Source organism: Mytilus californianus, unplaced genomic scaffold (genome assembly GCF_021869535.1).
Source record: "Mytilus californianus isolate M0D057914Y unplaced genomic scaffold, xbMytCali1.0.p SCAF_19, whole genome shotgun sequence".
In the NCBI taxonomy this organism is placed as follows: domain Eukaryota; kingdom Metazoa; phylum Mollusca; class Bivalvia; order Mytilida; family Mytilidae; genus Mytilus; species Mytilus californianus.
The window spans coordinates 5,077,872-5,096,398 of record NW_026262667.1 but is presented as its reverse complement, the minus strand read 5'-3'; the positions used below and the strand labels follow the sequence as shown (position 1 = coordinate 5,096,398).

At 31.1% G+C, this 18,527-nt stretch overlaps 1 protein-coding gene across 1 annotated transcript; it reads left to right on the top strand.

Moving 5' to 3' along the window:
• Positions 1-170: 170 nt before the first annotated feature.
• LOC127727131 (vacuolar protein sorting-associated protein 28 homolog) lies at positions 171-16,988 on the top strand. Its single transcript, XM_052234573.1, has 9 exons — positions 171-295; positions 4,007-4,035; positions 10,998-11,035; positions 11,312-11,401; positions 11,661-11,763; positions 12,144-12,245; positions 12,688-12,741; positions 13,300-13,391; positions 14,670-16,988. The coding sequence occupies exons 1-9, from the start codon at positions 265-267 to the stop codon at positions 14,788-14,790; spliced, it is 660 nt and encodes a 219-aa protein (XP_052090533.1). The 5' UTR covers positions 171-264; the 3' UTR covers positions 14,791-16,988.
• Positions 16,989-18,527: the final 1,539 nt, after the last annotated feature.

Genomic DNA, 18,527 nt, shown 5'->3' with positions numbered 1-18,527 from the left:
ACAACCAACTGTAACATTTGTTTTACATCATTTCACGATAATAATTCTTTACAATTAAATATTTTACCCAATTTATTTATTAATTTGTATTTTTCATATTGTTTTGGAAGATAAAAAAAACTCGGACGTCATTCAAAATGAAACTTCGTTTTGTAAATAAATTTTATTACAAAGGAAAAGGGACATGACTCATGATCAGAACCAAAACAAACGTCATATTTATTTTATAGAAATATTTGAGGAAAAAACTAACAAAGAAAGGCAATGTTTGCACAAGTTCCACCCAGTCACCAAGGTAAACACAGTTTTGTCTCCAAAAAGAAGTATAACCCTTATTGGTATTTACTATAATTTAGTGGTCAGAGCACAGTCACTTGTTTCTGTAAAAAAAATAAACACCCACTGCCTTTAATAATATTAATACAGTACTTTTCTACAGAAACAAGTACCTGTGCGTCTGTTTTCTGATTTATCATTTCTAGCCCTTGAACCTAACTGTTTGAAGTCGTTCTGTGCCAAATTGTTCTGGCCCCAGTTTATCTGGCCGATGTTTTTTTCTCGCATGTTTCATCTATGCTTGCCGCCTTTGTTTGTGTCAGTTAAAGAAGAGGGTAGTAATGGGGTGCCCTACATTACGAATGACGGTAACATATTTTTGTTGAAATAACATTAATGATAAATATTTTACTCTATTTGATTCTCACGGTAGCTACAAAATTAGATTTGACGAATGACGATAAAAAATTAGGGATCATTTGAAGCGGTATCCGGTCGTTCCGTCCCCAAACCGATCCGGCCCCAAGTCAATCCGGCTCAAAGTCGATCCGTCCCAAGTCGATCCGGCCCACGTCGATCCGTCCCTACGTCGATCCGGCCCCATAATAAAATATGAATAAACTATATTGACTTTGGAGGATTTTGTGACAAATTTTAACAGTATAAATGGAATTTGTAAAAAGTATCGTTGATGGATGACAACAGGTAAGTGAAGTATTGGAGTACCAGTCAAAGAGTTATTTTACATCGATACGAAAATGAGTGTGATTGTGTCTGTTTGTATAGCAGCTTCAACATATTTTAATATGAAGTTATTTTCCATGATAACTTTGAATGTCATGGCGATTTTTATTTTATTTAATTCACACACAGAATAACTAAATAAATATTTACAGTCCAATGGAACCTATAAAATTTAACTCATCATAATGACTTGTTTAATCAAATCATTAGTCTATAATTGGTTTGTTTATTCAACAATTGTCTAATGATTGTGAACTAAGGTAATGCCACTCGTAATCACTTAATTCAATCAAATCCTGATTGATTAAAGTTACGTAATCAACAAGGTCTTTATAGTTTGATCTTTTGTTTGGTGTTATGTGTTATAATAATTAATTGTATTTTTTTTTCAGGTAACATCAGAGGCTTCTATAATACATGTTTTTTTTTGTAATATCGAATGTAGTCAATATATTTTTTTTTTAAAGTTGACAATATTTTGAATAGTTGTGTGTAGATAAAAAACAAGTTACATGAGTATCCATTATTCTTTATTGCAAGATAATAACAAAATAATTACACTGAATGCACATTTTCACTCTCTAAAATATAATATCAGCATTACTATAATATAACAATAAATTCATACACACTAACAAACACACTATCTCTGACACTCACATAAATATATATAACTCTTAAATCATTTACACTAACAGTTACACTGTCACTTACATAATATAAAAGGGGTCACACTTGCAACACTACAATAACATATACAGTAACTATCATACGCAGTACATATATATATAGAACAACTAACAGCACTATAACTGTTCAATTTGATTAGCTCACCAAGAAAAAACGCACTATATTATCCTAAACATAAAGAATACTCATTAAGCATTTAATAAATAAATGTTATATAAACATATAGATTGTAGCCATATATGCACTAACATAATACAAGTCATACAATTCACTCAATGTCAATTTTTATTTAAATCACTCGCTGTCAGTGTCTTCTTCTGGTTCTGGGTCTGGCACAGGAATGTCGTACATGTGTCCGACGGCACGAAGGAAGAAGGAGGTGGTGATGGTACCGTCTTGAAGTTGCTCCCATAGTGAAGAGAGGCGTCCCTGTGACCGTTGATACTTGGTCACTGTGTATCATCGCCACCGGAAATTGGGTACTAACGAAGCGGAGAGAAATGGAAAAAAAAAAGACTTGTTAAGATCACAGTCAATTGAAAGAAAATGCTAATTACTGCTGATTGATGTTGATGTCTGTTGATTGTACTAAATTTTGTTATATACGTTTTTATTATAATTATATCCATTAATTTTAAAAACTTGTAATGAAAACATAATCAAAATAGTTGTTTTAAACTCATCTGAAGAAAATATTTGTCAAAGGCCATTTTTTTTTACCGTACACCTTTTACATTATAATAAAATTCATAAACATTTATGAATTACAATTAATATATATCTTTATTTTTATTCCTTATAGATATATTTTTTTATTGGGCCGGATCGACTTTAAATATGGGCCGGATCGACGTTGGGCCGGATCGACGTGGGACGGATTGACTTGGGCCGGATCGACGTGGGGCCGGATCGACGTGAAAGCTTTGAAGCTAACGGTAGCGAAAACAGGACGTTTGAAGAAAAAGGACATTCCTACCCTCAGAGAAGCTGAAAATTTGACCAGAGTAACTTTCCCTGCATTTTCCAAGATTTATCACTGCTTAAACGTTTCATCAATTATACTATTAATTAACATGACTATAATGAGTATTCACTAAAATTGATATGTAAACTCTTTTTACCCTAAAGGTGAAATAACATTTTACCAAAAAATATGAGCCTTTTTTGTTGATTGACAGATCAGAAGAATGTACATTTTAAATTAAAATCTCTGTTTTCATAATAATTGAATTGGTGAATCATACATGTATTACCTTTTGACAACACAGCAATAAGTGACATGTTCAAAAATGTTAATTTACACAGATATTTGTGCAAATATGCCTAGCTAAGAATGCTCTGTTAAACCATCACAAAAATGATCGCAACTTTCTCAATTTTTAGAATGCTGCAATGTATATAATTTACTTTCCTTGAGAGTTCTCAGAATTATGTGCATTTTAGTTTGTATTATTCGTATTTATTTGTAATGTATTTATTTGTAATCAATGATCTGTCATTCAATCAAGTGTACATGTATGTTGTTTATAAAAGCAATACAGTTAAAATTTAATCTGCCAATTTTGTCATCATATTGCGCGAAAAAAAAACCTGATATATGGTACATGTATGCTAATTTATGTTCAAAAGTGTTTTTAATACTCACCAAAACTCCAAATTAGTAGTGGATTTTTAAGGGAAATTTACATAACTTTTTCTTGTGCAAATTGCCACTTTCCCATAGCAAATACCTCACAAAACTTGGGGCCGGAATGGTCTGATATAAAAAATTAGAAAGTAAAAAATTACCAGTTTCTTTTTCAATGAAACTACAATGTACCCAAATACATGTAGATAGTTTTGATTTTCATAATTTGAGTAAGAGTTACATGTATTTACCTTAGCCATTGTGTTGGAGGTCAGCATGCAGATTTATTTTCATAACTCATCCAAATTTAACTTGTCATACTGTCACAAGACTTGAGGTTCATCAGATGGAATTGATAAATATGGCTGTGTTTACACCACAAAGTATGGTTAAAAGCTCAATAGAACATACGTTAAAGTCTTTGTTTATAAATTTAGTAAACCATGCCAGCTCCGAATAAAGCTTATTGTTATATTAATTAGTATTACAGACAAACCTGTGTACAAATGAACCTGGAAAAGTTTCTAAGGCATGGCAAGAACTAAATAAATAAAATTTAAATGCATTTTATTATGTTTCAGAAAATTAAAAACTTTCCTAGACATTCTTCTTTGAACAGTTGCTGAATGTTATGTATTTTAATTATACTGTAATTATTTTATATTACAGCATCATCAAACAACTCAGCTCTGTATGAGGTAAAAGTGAACTTAATAAATTAATATAAGAAAAAAGAGATGTACGGTAGTAGGATTGCTAGTGTACACAACTATCCACCTAAGTTAAAATGACTTAGATGTGAGCAACTATAGCTCACTGTATGACCCTCAACAAAGAGCAAACACAATACCATACAGTAAGCTAAAAAATGCCCTCTGACAGGACAAAATGCAAAACATTACAAACAAGAAAAGCAATGACCTGATTTATGTACAAAACAATAAATGAAAAACACATACATGGATGATAGACAGCAATAAACAACAGCCGCTGAATTACAGGCTCCTTAATTGGGAGAGGCACATACAAAATGTGGCAGGTTTAACATGTTAGCAAGCCTCCCCTAACATGGGACAGTGGTGAAACAGCTCATAAGAACAAGTATTTTTTATTATAAAACTACATATTTTAACATTTTATCAAGAAAATAATCATATTTTTAATGTACATGTGGCATAATTTTTTTTACATTTTATCAAGAAAATAATCATATTTTTAATGTATCACAATTTTTTGTATACATGTGTATGGTTGACATTGTTATAATTCAAATTTACTGTTTTTATACGACCGCAAAAAAAATTTTGTGGTCGTAAATTGGTATGACGTCGTCGTCGTCAGGCGTCGTCCGAAGACACATTGGTTTTCGCACTCTAACTTTAGTTTAAGTGAATGGATCTCCATGAAATTTTACCACAAGGTTCAATACCACAAAAGGAAGGTTGGGATTGATGTTGGGGGTTATGGTACCAACAGTAAAGGAATTAGGGGCCAAAAATAAGCATTTTTGTAACTTCCAGACATAACTTGTGTGTTAGTGTATGGATCTCTCTGACATTGTACCACAAGGTTCCATATCACAAAAGGAATGCTGGGATTGATTTTGGGGGTAATTGCCTCGAAATTTTAGGAATTAGGGGCCAAAAAAGGGGCAAAAAACAAGCATTTTTCTAGTTTCATGACAATAACTTGTGTGTAAGTGTATGGATCTTTCTGAAATTGTACTACAAGGTTCCATATCACAAAGGGAAAGCTGGGTTTGAGTTTGGGGGTAATTGCCCTAAACGTTTAGGAATTTGGGGCCAAAAAGGGGCCAAAAAACACATTTTTCTAGTTTCCAGACAATAACTTGTGTTCAAGTGTATGGATCTCTCTGAAATTGTACTGCAAGGAACCATACCACAAAGGGAAGGCTGGGATTGAGTTTGGGTGTGATGAATCATAAGGGGGTTCAAAAAATTTGGGGGGGGATTTTTTTTTTTTTCCTTTTTTTTTCTTTTAAAATTTTCCATTTGAAGTTGGTTATTTCTGATTTATATTTAAAAGCAAATAATAATGATATGGTAGGAGATACACACCAAACAGGATGTGTAAATTATTATATAATAAGTATTGTGCAATAGAAAGAAATTTTCAATTGCACAGTATTGCACAATAGCAAGAAATCTTCAATTGCACAGTATTGCGCAATAGCAAGAAATCTTCAATTGCACAGTATTGCGCAATAGCAAGAAATATCCAATAGCACAATATTGCGCAATAGCAAGAAATTGTCAGTTGTACAGTATTGCGCAATAGCAAGAAATATTTAATTGCACAGTATTGTGCAAAAGAAGATACTTCGTATAAATTGCTTATTTCTTGACCAATTTCAATGGGGTTTTATTCTTGAATTCTTGGGGTTCTTTAATATGCTGAATCTAACCATGTATTTAGTTTTTGGATTTTTGGCCCCGTTTTTAAATTGGTCCACATTGAGGTCCAAAGGGTCCAAAATTAAACTTTGTTTGATTTCATCAAAAATTGAATTATTGGGGTTCTTTGATATGCCGAATCTAACCGTGTATTTAGATTCTTATTTTTTGGTTCCGTTTTCAAATTGGTCTACATTAAGGTCCAAAGGGTCCAAAATTAAACTTAGTTTGATTTTAACAAAAATTGAATTCTTAGGGTTCTTTGATATGCTGAATCTAAACATGTATTTAGTTTATGGGCCCAGTTTTCAAGTTGGTCCAAATCAGGGTCCAAAATTAAACTTTGTTTGATTTCAACAAAAATTGAATATATGGGGTTCTTTGATATGCTGAATCTAACCATGTATTTAGATTTTTGATTTTTGGGCCCCGTTATCAACTTTGTCCACATTGAGGTCGAAAGGGTCCAAAATTAAACTTTGTTTGATTTCATCAAAAATTGAATTCTTGGGGTTCTTTGATATGCTGAATCTAACCATGTATTTAGATTTTGGATATTGGACCATAATAGGTGAATGTCCAATTTAAAATTTTTAAGTTCTTAGACCACATTCATTCTGTGTCAGAAACCTATGCTGTGTCAAATATTTAATCACTATCCAAATGCAAAGCTGTATCAAGCTTGAATGTTGTGTCCATACTTGCCCCAACTGTTCAGGGTTCGACCTCTGCGGTCGTATCAAGCTGCACCCTGCGGAGCATTTTATTACAATTTGTATTTATGGAAATATTGTTTGTGCTTAATAGTACTAATTTGAACTGTGGAAGAAGCTTGTAGTTGTTTTTATACGACCGCAAAACAAATTTTGTGGTCGTATATTGGTATGACGTTGGCGTCGTCGTCGTCATCGTTGTCTGGCGTCGTCTTCGTCCGAAGACACATTAGTTTTCGCACTCTAACTTTAGTTTAAGTGAATGGATCTCAATGAAATTTTACCATAAGGTTCAATACCACAAAAGGAAGGTTGGGATTGATGTTGGGGGTTATGGTACCCACAGTTAAGTAATTAGGGACCAAAAAGGGGCCAAAAATAAGCATTTTCTAGTTTCCAGACAATTACTGTGGAACGGTGTATGGATCTCTCTGAAATTATACTACAAGTTTCCATACCACAAAGGGATGGATAGGATTTGCTTTGGGGGGTTATGGCTCAAACTGTTTAGGAATTAGGGGGAAAAAAGGGGGAAAAACAAGGTTGTCCTGGTTAATGGACAAATACTTTAGTACAAAACATAATTTAAAACAGTGTAAGGGAGATAAATCAAATACATCATTGAAATTACCTCCCTTACACTGCTTTTAAATTATGTATAAAGTAATGGTTAATGAACAATTAAGATAATTTAAAACAGTGTAAGGGAGGTAATCCAAATACAACGTGTTGGTTACTTCCCTTACACTGCTTTTAAATTATGTTTAAAGAAATGCATATTTATAAAGGAAGACCAGTAAAAATATCTGCAAATGTTGCATCTTTTTTTTTTACAAAAAAATCCATATGAAAGATTTGACACTATATTTTAAATTCTATTATAAAATAGATTAAGTTAGCACTATGGTAAATTTAAATGGGTAATTATGGTTGCAAACTCCATTGGAAATTTGAATTGAGATGATGACCATATCTTGAGGGAAAGAATTTTTTTGGGGAAAAAGGGGGGGGGGGGGGGTAAAAAGAAATTGTGGGGGGTCTCATTTCGGATTTCAGAAATTAAAAAGAATTATTCTTCAAATATTTTTTTTTTTTCAAATTTCAAATATTGAAAAATTTCAAGAAGTAATCTTTAATTGCACAGTATGGCGCATTAGATTTGTAAAATCTTTGACCACATTTATTTATTTGTTATGCCGAATCTAACCTTGTATTTAGATTTTTAATTTTGGGTTCCTTTCAAATTGGTCTACATTAAGGTCCAAAGAGTCCAAAATTAAACTTTGTTTGATTTTAACATAAATTGAATATATGGGGTTCTTTGATATGCTGAATCTAAAAATGTATTTAGATTTTTGATTTTTGGCCCAGTTTTCAAGTTGGTCCAAATTGGGGTCCAAAATTAAACTTTGTTTGATTTCAACAAAAATTGAATATATGGGGTTCTTTGATATGCTGAATCTAACCATTTATTTAGATTTTTTATTTGTGGACCCTGCTATCAAATTGGTTCATATTGAGGTCAAAAGGGTCCAAAATTAAACTTTGTTTGATTTCATCAAAAATTGAATTATTGGGGTTCTTTACTATGCCAAATCTAACCGTGTATTTAGATTTTTAATTTTGGGGACTGTTTTTTAAATTGGTCTACATTAAGGTCCAAAAGGTCCAAAATTAAACTTAGTTTGATTTTAACAAAAATTGAATTCTTGGGGTTCTTTGATATGCTGAATCTAAACATGTGTTTAGATTTTTGATTATGGGCCCAGTTTTCAAGTTGGTCCAAGTTGGGGTCCAAAATTAAACTTTGTTTGATTTCAACAAAAATTGAATATATGGGGTTCTTTGATATGATGAATCTAAACATGTATTTAGATTTTAGATTTTTGGCCCAGTTTTCAAGTTGGTCCAAATTGGGGTCCAAAATTAAACTTTGTTTGATTTCAACAAAAATTGAATATATGGGGTTCTTTGATATGATGAATCTAACCATGTATTTAGATTTTTTATTTGTGGGCCCCGCTATCAAATTGGTTCATATAGAGGTCAAAAGGGTCCAAAATTAAACTTTGTTTGATTACATCAAAAATTGAATTATTGGGGTTCTTTGATATGCCAAATCTAACCGTGTTTTTATATTTTTAATTTTGGGTCCCTTTTTTTTTAAATTGGTCTACATTAAGGTCCAAGTGGTCCAAAATTAAACTTAGTTTGATTTTAACATAAATTGAATATATGGGGTTCTTTGATATGCTGAATCTAAACATGTGTTTAGATTTTTGATTTTTGGCCCAGTTTTCAAGTTGGTCCAAGTTGGGGTCCAAAATTAAACTTTTTTTGATTTCAACAAAAATTGAATATATGGGGTTCTTTGATATGCTGAATCTAACCATTTATTTAGATTTTTTATTTGTGGACCCTGCTATCAAATTGGTTCATATTGAGGTCAAAAGGGTCCAAAATTAAACTTTGTTTGATTTCATCAAAAATTGAATTATTGGGGTTCTTTACTATGCCAAATCTAACCGTGTATTTAGATTTTTAATTTTGGGGACTGTTTTTTAAATTGGTCTACATTAAGGTCCAAAAGGTCCAAAATTAAACTTAGTTTGATTTTAACAAAAATTGAATTCTTGGGGTTCTTTGATATGCTGAATCTAAACATGTGTTTAGATTTTTGATTATGGGCCCAGTTTTCAAGTTGGTCCAAGTTGGGGTCCAAAATTAAACTTTGTTTGATTTCAACAAAAATTGAATATATGGGGTTCTTTGATATGATGAATCTAAACATGTATTTAGATTTTAGATTTTTGGCCCAGTTTTCAAGTTGGTCCAAATTGGGGTCCAAAATTAAACTTTGTTTGATTTCAACAAAAATTGAATATATGGGGTTCTTTGATATGCTGAATCTAACCATGTATTTAGATTTTTTATTTGTGGGCCCCGCTATCAAATTGGTTCATATAGAGGTCAAAAGGGTCCAAAATTAAACTTTGTTTGATTACATCAAAAATTGAATTATTGGGGTTCTTTGATATGCCAAATCTAACCGTGTTTTTATATTTTTAATTTTGGGTCCCTTTTTTTTTAAATTGGTCTACATTAAGTTCCAAGTGGTCCAAAATTAAACTTAGTTTGATTTTAACATAAATTGAATATATGGGGTTCTTTGATATGCTGAATCTAAACATGTGTTTAGATTTTTGATTTTTGGCCCAGTTTTTAAGTTGGTCCAAGTTGGGGTCCAAAATTAAACTTTTTTTGATTTCAACAAAAATTGAATATATGGGGTTCTTTGATATGCTGAATCTAACCATTTATTTAGATTTTTTATTTGTGGACCCTGCTATCAAATTGGTTCATATTGAGGTCAAAAGGGTCCAAAATTAAACTTTGTTTGATTTCATCAAAAATTGAATTATTGGGGTTCTTTAATATGCCAAATCTAACCGTGTATTTAGATTTTTAATTTTGGGGACTGTTTTTTAAATTGGTCTACATTAAGGTCCAAAGGGTCCAAAATTAAACTTAGTTTGATTTTAACAAAAATTGAAATCTTGGGGTTCTTTGATATGCTGAATCTAAACATGTGTTAAGATTTTTGATTATGGGCCCAGTTTTCAAGTTGGTCCAAGTTGGGGTCCAAAATTAAACTTTGTTTGATTTCAACAAAAATTTAATATATGGGGTTCTTTGATATGATGAATCTAAACATGTATTTAGATTTTAGATTTTTGGCCCAGTTTTCAAGTTGGTCCAAATCGGGGTCCAAAATTAAACTTTGTTTGATTTCAACAAAAATTGAATATATGGGGTTCTTTGATATGCTGAATCTTACCATGTATTTAGATTTTTTATTTGTGGGCCCCGCTATCAAATTGGTTCATATTGAGGTCAAAAGGGTCCAAAATTAAACTTTGTTTGACTCATCAAAAATTGAATTATTGGGGTTCTTTGATATGCCAAATCTAACCGTGTTTTTATATTTTTAATTTTGGGTCCCTTTTTTTTAAATTGGTCTACATTTAGGTCCAAAGGGTCCAAAATTAAACTTAGTTTGATTTTAACAAAAATTGAATTCTTGGGGTTCTTTGATATGCTGAATCTAAACATGTGTTTAGATTTTTGATTATGGGCCCAGTTTTCAAGTTGGTCCAAGTTGGGGTTCAAAATTAAACTTTTTTTTATTTCAACAAAAATTTAATATATGGGGTTCTTTGATATGCTGAATCCAACCATGTATTTTGATATTGGACATTGGACCATAATAGGTAAATTAACAAAATTCAAGTTCTTAGACCACATTCAGAAACCTATGCTGTGTCAAATATTTAATCATAATCCAAATTCAGAGCTGTATCAAGCTTGAATGTTGTGTCCATACTTGCCCCAACTGTTCAGGGTTCGACCTTTGCGGTCGTATCAAGCTGCGCCCAGCGAAGCATTTTATTAACTTTTGGTGTTACTTGATTTGATTATAAAACAAACTTCAACAATTATGATTAATGTGTTATATTAATTGAACTTTAATAGGAGGTAAAGTTATACAGAACAGCAAGGGATAGAGAAAAGTAAGTTCAATAAAAAAACATCTAGTAAGCAATTTTTTTATTTGCATTTGATTCAAAGTACATTTTTAGTTTTGGATGCAGATATTGTATTTGTGGTAGCTTATAAATGAAGAGGAACTTAACAGGTTAAATGTAGAAATAAAATGCAAATACTGTAAAATAAATGATATAAAACAGTATTAAAAGGTATCTTGATTTTGTTTCAATTTTGAGAAGGGTCAGCTTTATATGTGAAACACAGTCTTTTTACTTGTTAAGATACATTTTACTTTTCAGGTATGACAATATGGCAGATTTATATGCTGTGATCAACACACTGCAGAGTTTAGAAAAAGCTTACATAAAAGATGCTATCCAGGCAAAAGAGTAAGTGAGATCTTTACCCAGGTTATATTTTTAAAAGTTCTTGACTTTTATATTATAATAAGATAACTACTTATTTCTTTTATTTGTACAAGTGTACAATTTAAACTGACATTTCAATCAAATGATATTAGGTAATTTAATGGAACAGAATGGGTATCTCCATCTACAAATCAGTGTTCAAAAAAAATCATTGGTCTTCCTATGGTTTTTAAAGTAGAGATAATTGGAAAGAAATTTATTGGAAATGATTTTATTACAGATACACAGCTGCTTGTTCTAAACTGCTGGTACAGTACAAAATTGCTTTTAAACAAGTACAGAGTGAATTCAAAACAGTTGAAGAATTCATGAAAAAATACAGGGTAAGATATAATCTTTTAAAAATTTTAAACAAATAAATTGTTTCAGTTGAGTTAACAAGCAGATATTCTTCATTTTTCAATCATAATCAATGTTAACTTGATCAATCAAATGAAATGAACAAATGAATGTAATTTATTTCAGAAATGTATGCCCTCAATATCCAATGAAAGTTCATGAAGCTACACACAGAAATGAAGTTACTGGGACTTGGATCAAACATAACTTTCACTTTTTTCCTGTATTTTGTAGCATTCACAGATGAAATAAATTGCACGTTTCTGAGTAAACCCAACATTTTAAGAAAGTATTATTGAATACTAAAAATAAAGCTTTAAAATCTGATGAAAAACTTGTCAAATTTTATTTTCATTATTTTTAGCTTGACTGTCCTGCAGCACTAGAAAGAATAAAAGAAGATCGACCAATCACAATTAAAGATGACAAAGGCAATACCAGTAGATGCATAGCAGATATTGTCTCAGTATGGATTTTTTATAACTCGCTATATTCATTATTAATAAGCATTTTATCAGCAAAAAACAGAAGATGAAGTATCAGTTAATTTTTATTGCAGACTGAATATAACTTACATTGTCAGTTCGTTTAATGTTAGAATATTGAAATTACCTTGAAGTTTGACAGACTTGTTATTTCTTATTTTTTGGTCAATTATTTTCTGTCTTTATTCTGTCACCTATTTACTACATTATGTAATGACCAGGGTAACATTTTCAATTAGACTATTCTTCTGTTTATGTCCTACATTTTCTAGTACATGTATATACAATAAAAGTCATTATGACCAAATTTCATACTTTTTCATATTGGGGAGTATATCTTACTTACAACAGTTTAAAGTTTGAAAGTCTCCAAGAAACATTCAGTCCAATTTTGTTCACACAACATTGTTTCTCTCTTTTCAGTTGTTTATTACAGTCATGGATAAATTAAGATTAGAAATCAGAGCTATGGATGAGGTAAATACAATTAACTTTAATATATGGCACATCATTTGTAAAACTATTTGCATTTTAAAATTTTAGGTGGCCAATTTGTCAAAGTAGTTCAGCTACAGTAACCACTAGGTATAGCCTGTCATTTTGAGTTACAGCACTGCTTTGTGAGAGGTGTGTTGAACTCCAATCTTAAGTGAGAAGGATTGCATGTTTATCCTGCCGATGGTCCTTGGTTCTCTCTGTATGTTTCAGTTGCCTCCACAAATTAAAAATGGCTTATCTAGCCCAAGCTAGTAAGTTACAAATCTGATGAACCATTGGATAAAGAACAGATAAGAAGGAGAGAAGAATGTACTGCAGGAATCTCATGATATGTCAGATTTATTATCTATTATATATATATCATGTAACACATTCTTTAATAGTTTGGTGTGGTTTGTTGGTCAAATTTATGTTTCAGAACATAATTTCATATTTATTGATTCTGTTTTATCTATTAAATATTACGTAATTATTTATACACATTTGTGAAACTTTTGAGTGCTGTTTTCTTAATAATCAATATGCACTTTTTCACAGATACATCCAGATCTGAGAGAACTGAATGAGACAATGAACAGACTGAGCATCCTGCCAGAAGACTTTGAGGGAAGAGATAAAGTTAAAAAATGGTAAATTTACTAAGTTTGATATTAATGAAATGTAGGTAAGGTCAATTCCCAGTTTGAGGAAGAAGTTTTAAAATCAATGTAACAGAAAAATAGGAAATATACTGATTTAAAACTTTACATATCATTGATGTCTGTTATCTCAGGAAATTAGGTATGACAGTTATTTGCAAAGTTTCTTGGTGATCTATTTCAGTTCTTTAATAGTGAGATATTTTAGTTTGCTTTGTTATTTTATTTCATTACCCAAGTAATTTTTTTTCTTCTAAAGTATCTTTCATAGGTACTTCCCACATAAATATCAAAGATAACAAGTATGCTTTTAGGAAACATATGCATCTCAATTGCAAACAGAAAACTGTGGATTCATTTATTTAGGTAACATGTGCATCTCAATTACAAACAGAATACTGTGGATTTATTTATTTAGGAAACATGTGCATCTCAATTACAAATAGAATACTGTGGGTTCATTTATTTAGGAAATATGTGCATCTCAATTACAAAAAGAATACTGTGGATTTATTTATTTAGGAAACATGTGCATCTCAATTACAAATAGAATACTGTGGGTTTATTTATTTAGGAAACATGTACATCTCAATTACAAACAGAATACTGTGGATTTATTTATTTAGGAAACATGTGCATCTCAATTACAAACAGAATACTGTGGATTCATTTATTTAGAAAACATGTGCATCTCAATTACAAATAGAATACTGTGGATTTATTTATTTAGGAAACATGTGCATCTCAATTACAAACAGAATACTGTGGATTTATTTATTTAGGAAACATGTGCATCTCAATTACAAACAGATTACTGTGGATTCATTTATTTAGGAAACATGTGCATCTCAATTACAAACAGAATACTGTGGATTTATTTATTTAGGAAACATGTGCATCTCAATTACAAACAGAATACTGTGGAATCATTTATTTAGGAAACATGTGCATCTCAATTACAAACAGAATACTGTGGAGTGTTTATTCATTTATTTTGGTTGGTACCAATTTTTGTGGATTGAGCAAAAATTGTATTTTCGTGGATATTTGATTTTGTGGTTTTGCCAAAGTCTGCATACAAGCCTAAAGAAAATTGGAACTTCATTGAACATTTAAATTGGTGGTTCTCCTTTACCCAGGAAATCCATGAAAGTTGGTTTTTCATGAATAACAATGAGTCCACAGTATATACCTAATAATGTTTAGTTCTTAAAACAAAAGACAAATGTAGCCTTTGTTTATTATTACAATGTCTTTGTATATTTTTAGGTTAGATACATTGAGTGGAATGTCAGCACATGAAGAGTTAGATGATGGACAAGTTAGACAGATGTTATTTGACTTGGACAGTGCATATAATGCATTCAACAGAAACTTACATGATCATTAATCTATTCTCTTGTGTAATAATTATTTATCTGTATGATCTGTGAAGAAAATATTTTACCTTTCAGAAAAAAAGAATTTCTCAATAACTTTTACTCTGTTAACATTTGTTGCAGCTGAAATGTATTAAAATGTGAATTGATAAATTATATCATTGTGATATTTTTCTATGTTTGTTTAAAAAGAATACATTTTGATGTCACACATAATTACAACTGTGATGTGATATATTGACATATATTGATGTGTGAAAGTATTTGATTAATCTTTACCTTTTTGTTTATTTTATCAGAGGAAGTAATAAAAACTTTGAAATTTATTTTTTTAATATTGAACAGTGACTGGTTAGCGCTGACAATTTTGAAACTATGTACAATGTCATTATTCATAAAGTTAAATCAGCTTTCAGTTTTGATGAATTTGTTTTAGCAGAGTTATGAGACTTTATTTCATAAAAGAGGCTTTTTTTCTCCAAAAGTTGCACAATTACTAGTTTTCATTGGCCAGTTCTCTTATTTTTTAACTCACTTGATCCAAATGGTCATTTTGCAACTCTCATCTGTCCTTGCAGCTATTAAGTTAATATATTTTATATAATTGTAAACTGAATTGTTACTGATCACATATGAGTTATGTTTTGACTGACCTACTTTTGACATAATTATGATCATTGAACTCATTCAATTTAATGAAATGACAGTTTTTCATCCATCATCTGCCATCCTTGCATATTATATTAATTGATAAGTCACATATTACAGTGGAGTTTCATTGTGGTTTACCAAATTTTGATATTTATATATTTATCGATTTGACTTATGAATTTTGTTGAATGTTTCTTTCAAGCAGCATTTAGTATGAAATACTATAAACCATTAAGAATATTATTTCATGAACTTCTCCTTTAAAACCCTGTAACGCTTCAAACAGACATGATACCTAGGTCCTTCATTGCAAAAGTTATGCTATGAATTATAGATTTTTTGGAGCCTCTATTTTACACAGTTTCGTTTATTTAATGATAATTCAAACCACAATAATTTATACAGTGAAATTATTTGTTATTAATATATTGTTATGTAGAGATTGTTAGATATACTTATGTAAATATTTTGTGCAGTATCATGTGAGTTGTTTGATCTTTCAACCTTGTGTCTGAAATAAAATAAAATAATAGAAAATATTTAATTTCTGTTTACAGCAGATATTGTCTCCAAATTTTGTGGAAAAAAAATAATATAATTCTTTTCAAATTTCAAAGATAATTAGCTGGTGCGGATCCAGGATTTTAAAAGGGGAGGCCACCAGCAAAACAACTTTATGAATAGGACTTGTAAAAATTCTGCATTAAACATATATGTAGAGCCATAAGGAGTAGGCACCTAAATCAGCAACTAATTAGAACATGTAGTGACTACAAATGAAGTTTTGAGTTAAGATTTCTGTTTTTAATAATAATTTTCATCATGATAGTGATAAGAAAAGAAATAGAAACAATTGCCCCTTATTAAGCACCTTACTTTCGATTGGACAAAACTTGCTGCAACAAAAAAGAAAGAAATGAATTATGGAGAACTGTATAGTTTTTCATTTTCTTTGTTGATAGAGGACAGTATAAAATACTTTGTCAGCCGTTAGGATTAGAATTTTTTTTTAAAGTTTTGAAAAGTGCAGCCCTTGATAAACAGAGAAACAGGCAAACTGTTTTTATAATTTTCAAATATTCTGAACTAACCAGAAATATTTTAGTTATTGACATTTGTGCTCATAAATCTCTTAGAATATTGTCTGTTTTTAATGATGTTTTGTAATTGAAGCTGCTTGATAAGGCCTTGTATGGTCAAAACAATTTTTATTATCTTCAATGACTAGTTATTGGAATTTTGTTAGAAGTGTCTTAAAAAGATTGAAAAATTCCTGTAGATTTTTATTTCAGTTTGAATCAGGCTATATAGTGGTTATACTTCTTATAATCTCATTACCACTGTTTTAAAACATGTTGATATGTAAAAAAAATGTCAACTTGAATTGTTATGTTTTAGAAAAATTGTGACACACATATTTTATAATTTTCATATAAAACTTTTTGACAAATAAGTTTTTTTTGTGTTTTTCCAAAAGAAACTTTGGAAAAGCTAATGATATTTATATTAATGAAATCACTGTCATAAAATTATTCAATAAAACAACATTGTAATTTGATGTAATCTTTTGAAATGATACTTCCAGAGAACTATCAGGTATCAAGGGAAACATGATATGGACATTCTTACTTCTTCTGATGTTCTTCTTTGAGTCAAGGAGCCTATGTGACCAAGTGGTCTAAGTAGTCAAACTACTATACCACTAGCCTGTCAACACAGAGGTTGTGAGTTCGAGCCCTGCATGTGGCAGGTGTGTTCGACTCCAATCTTAATTGACTAGGAGTGTCATTTTTCCTGCAGAAGGTCCTGGTTCTCTCCTGGTACTCCAACTTCCTCCAGCAATAAAAAGTGACTGCCAAGAAATTGCCAATAGTGCTGAAAGTGGTGTTAAATGCCAATAAATCAATCAATCAATCTTTGATTCAACTTTTGCAAGATATGTTTTATGTATTTTCCAGAAGAAAATTTCACAGTGCAAACTGTTTTCAATCAGTTAAGATGTCAAAGAACCCAATTGAATGTATGATTGCTATTGCTAACATCAACTACTATATATTCTACAGCAGTTCTTTGCTTGACATATTATGAATAAAAGGATATTGTGGATGTAAGTTAATTAGACAGTAACCCAACAACACTAATAACCAAAAGATATCTAAAGGGTTACATACAGTCTTCAGCAATAGACTGGTGTCTATATCAATCTCAAATTGTCAAGATATGTTGTAAATAAATTTAACCAGAACTGTCAAAGATCTGCCACCAACACATATTACTGGTATATTCAAATAAAAAAAATCATTAAAAAATGACTTAAGACAACAACTAATGAGGTTCCTGACTTGGGAAAATTTCAATTAAATTTTATGAGGACACTTCATGAACCTGTAAACTTTTTTTTTGTCTTGAACAGTAGTATTGAACCAACAACTATGGCTTTGTTAGTTAGTACACCTTAACCTTGATTTCAAAGTTATGTGCCATCCTTCATTTCCTTGTTCAAGTTTATGGTCTTCCTATTGGTAGCTGAACTGTGCAAGTTGTTTTTTTGTGTTTTACTTTTATGACATATGATCTGGATAGGCAAAGTGGCTGTGTGTGTGTGCATAGTTCAGCCCTACCACATGTGCCTGTACCATCTTTAGTTATCTGGACAATGTGTTTTTTAAGTCTCCCAAACATAGTTTGGAGACTTATTGGTTTTGCTCAGATCTTATTATTATTATTATTAGCTCACCTGGCCCGAAGGGCCAAGTGAGCTTTTCTCATCACTTGACGTCCGTCGTCCGTCGTCGTCTGTCGTCGTTAGCTTTTTATACGACCGCAAAAATTGAAAATTTTTTGGTCGTATATTGGTATGACGTTGGCGTCGTCGTCGTCGTCGTCGTCGTCGTCGTCTGGCGTCGTCCGGCGTCGTCCGAAGACACATTGGTTTTCGCACTCTAACTTTAGTTTAAGTGAATGGATCTCCATGAAATTTTACCATAAGGTTCAATACCACAAAAGGAAGGTTGGGATTGATTTTGGGGGTTATGGTACCAACAGTTAAGAAATTAGGGGCCAAAAATAAGCATTTTGTAACTTCCAGACAATAACT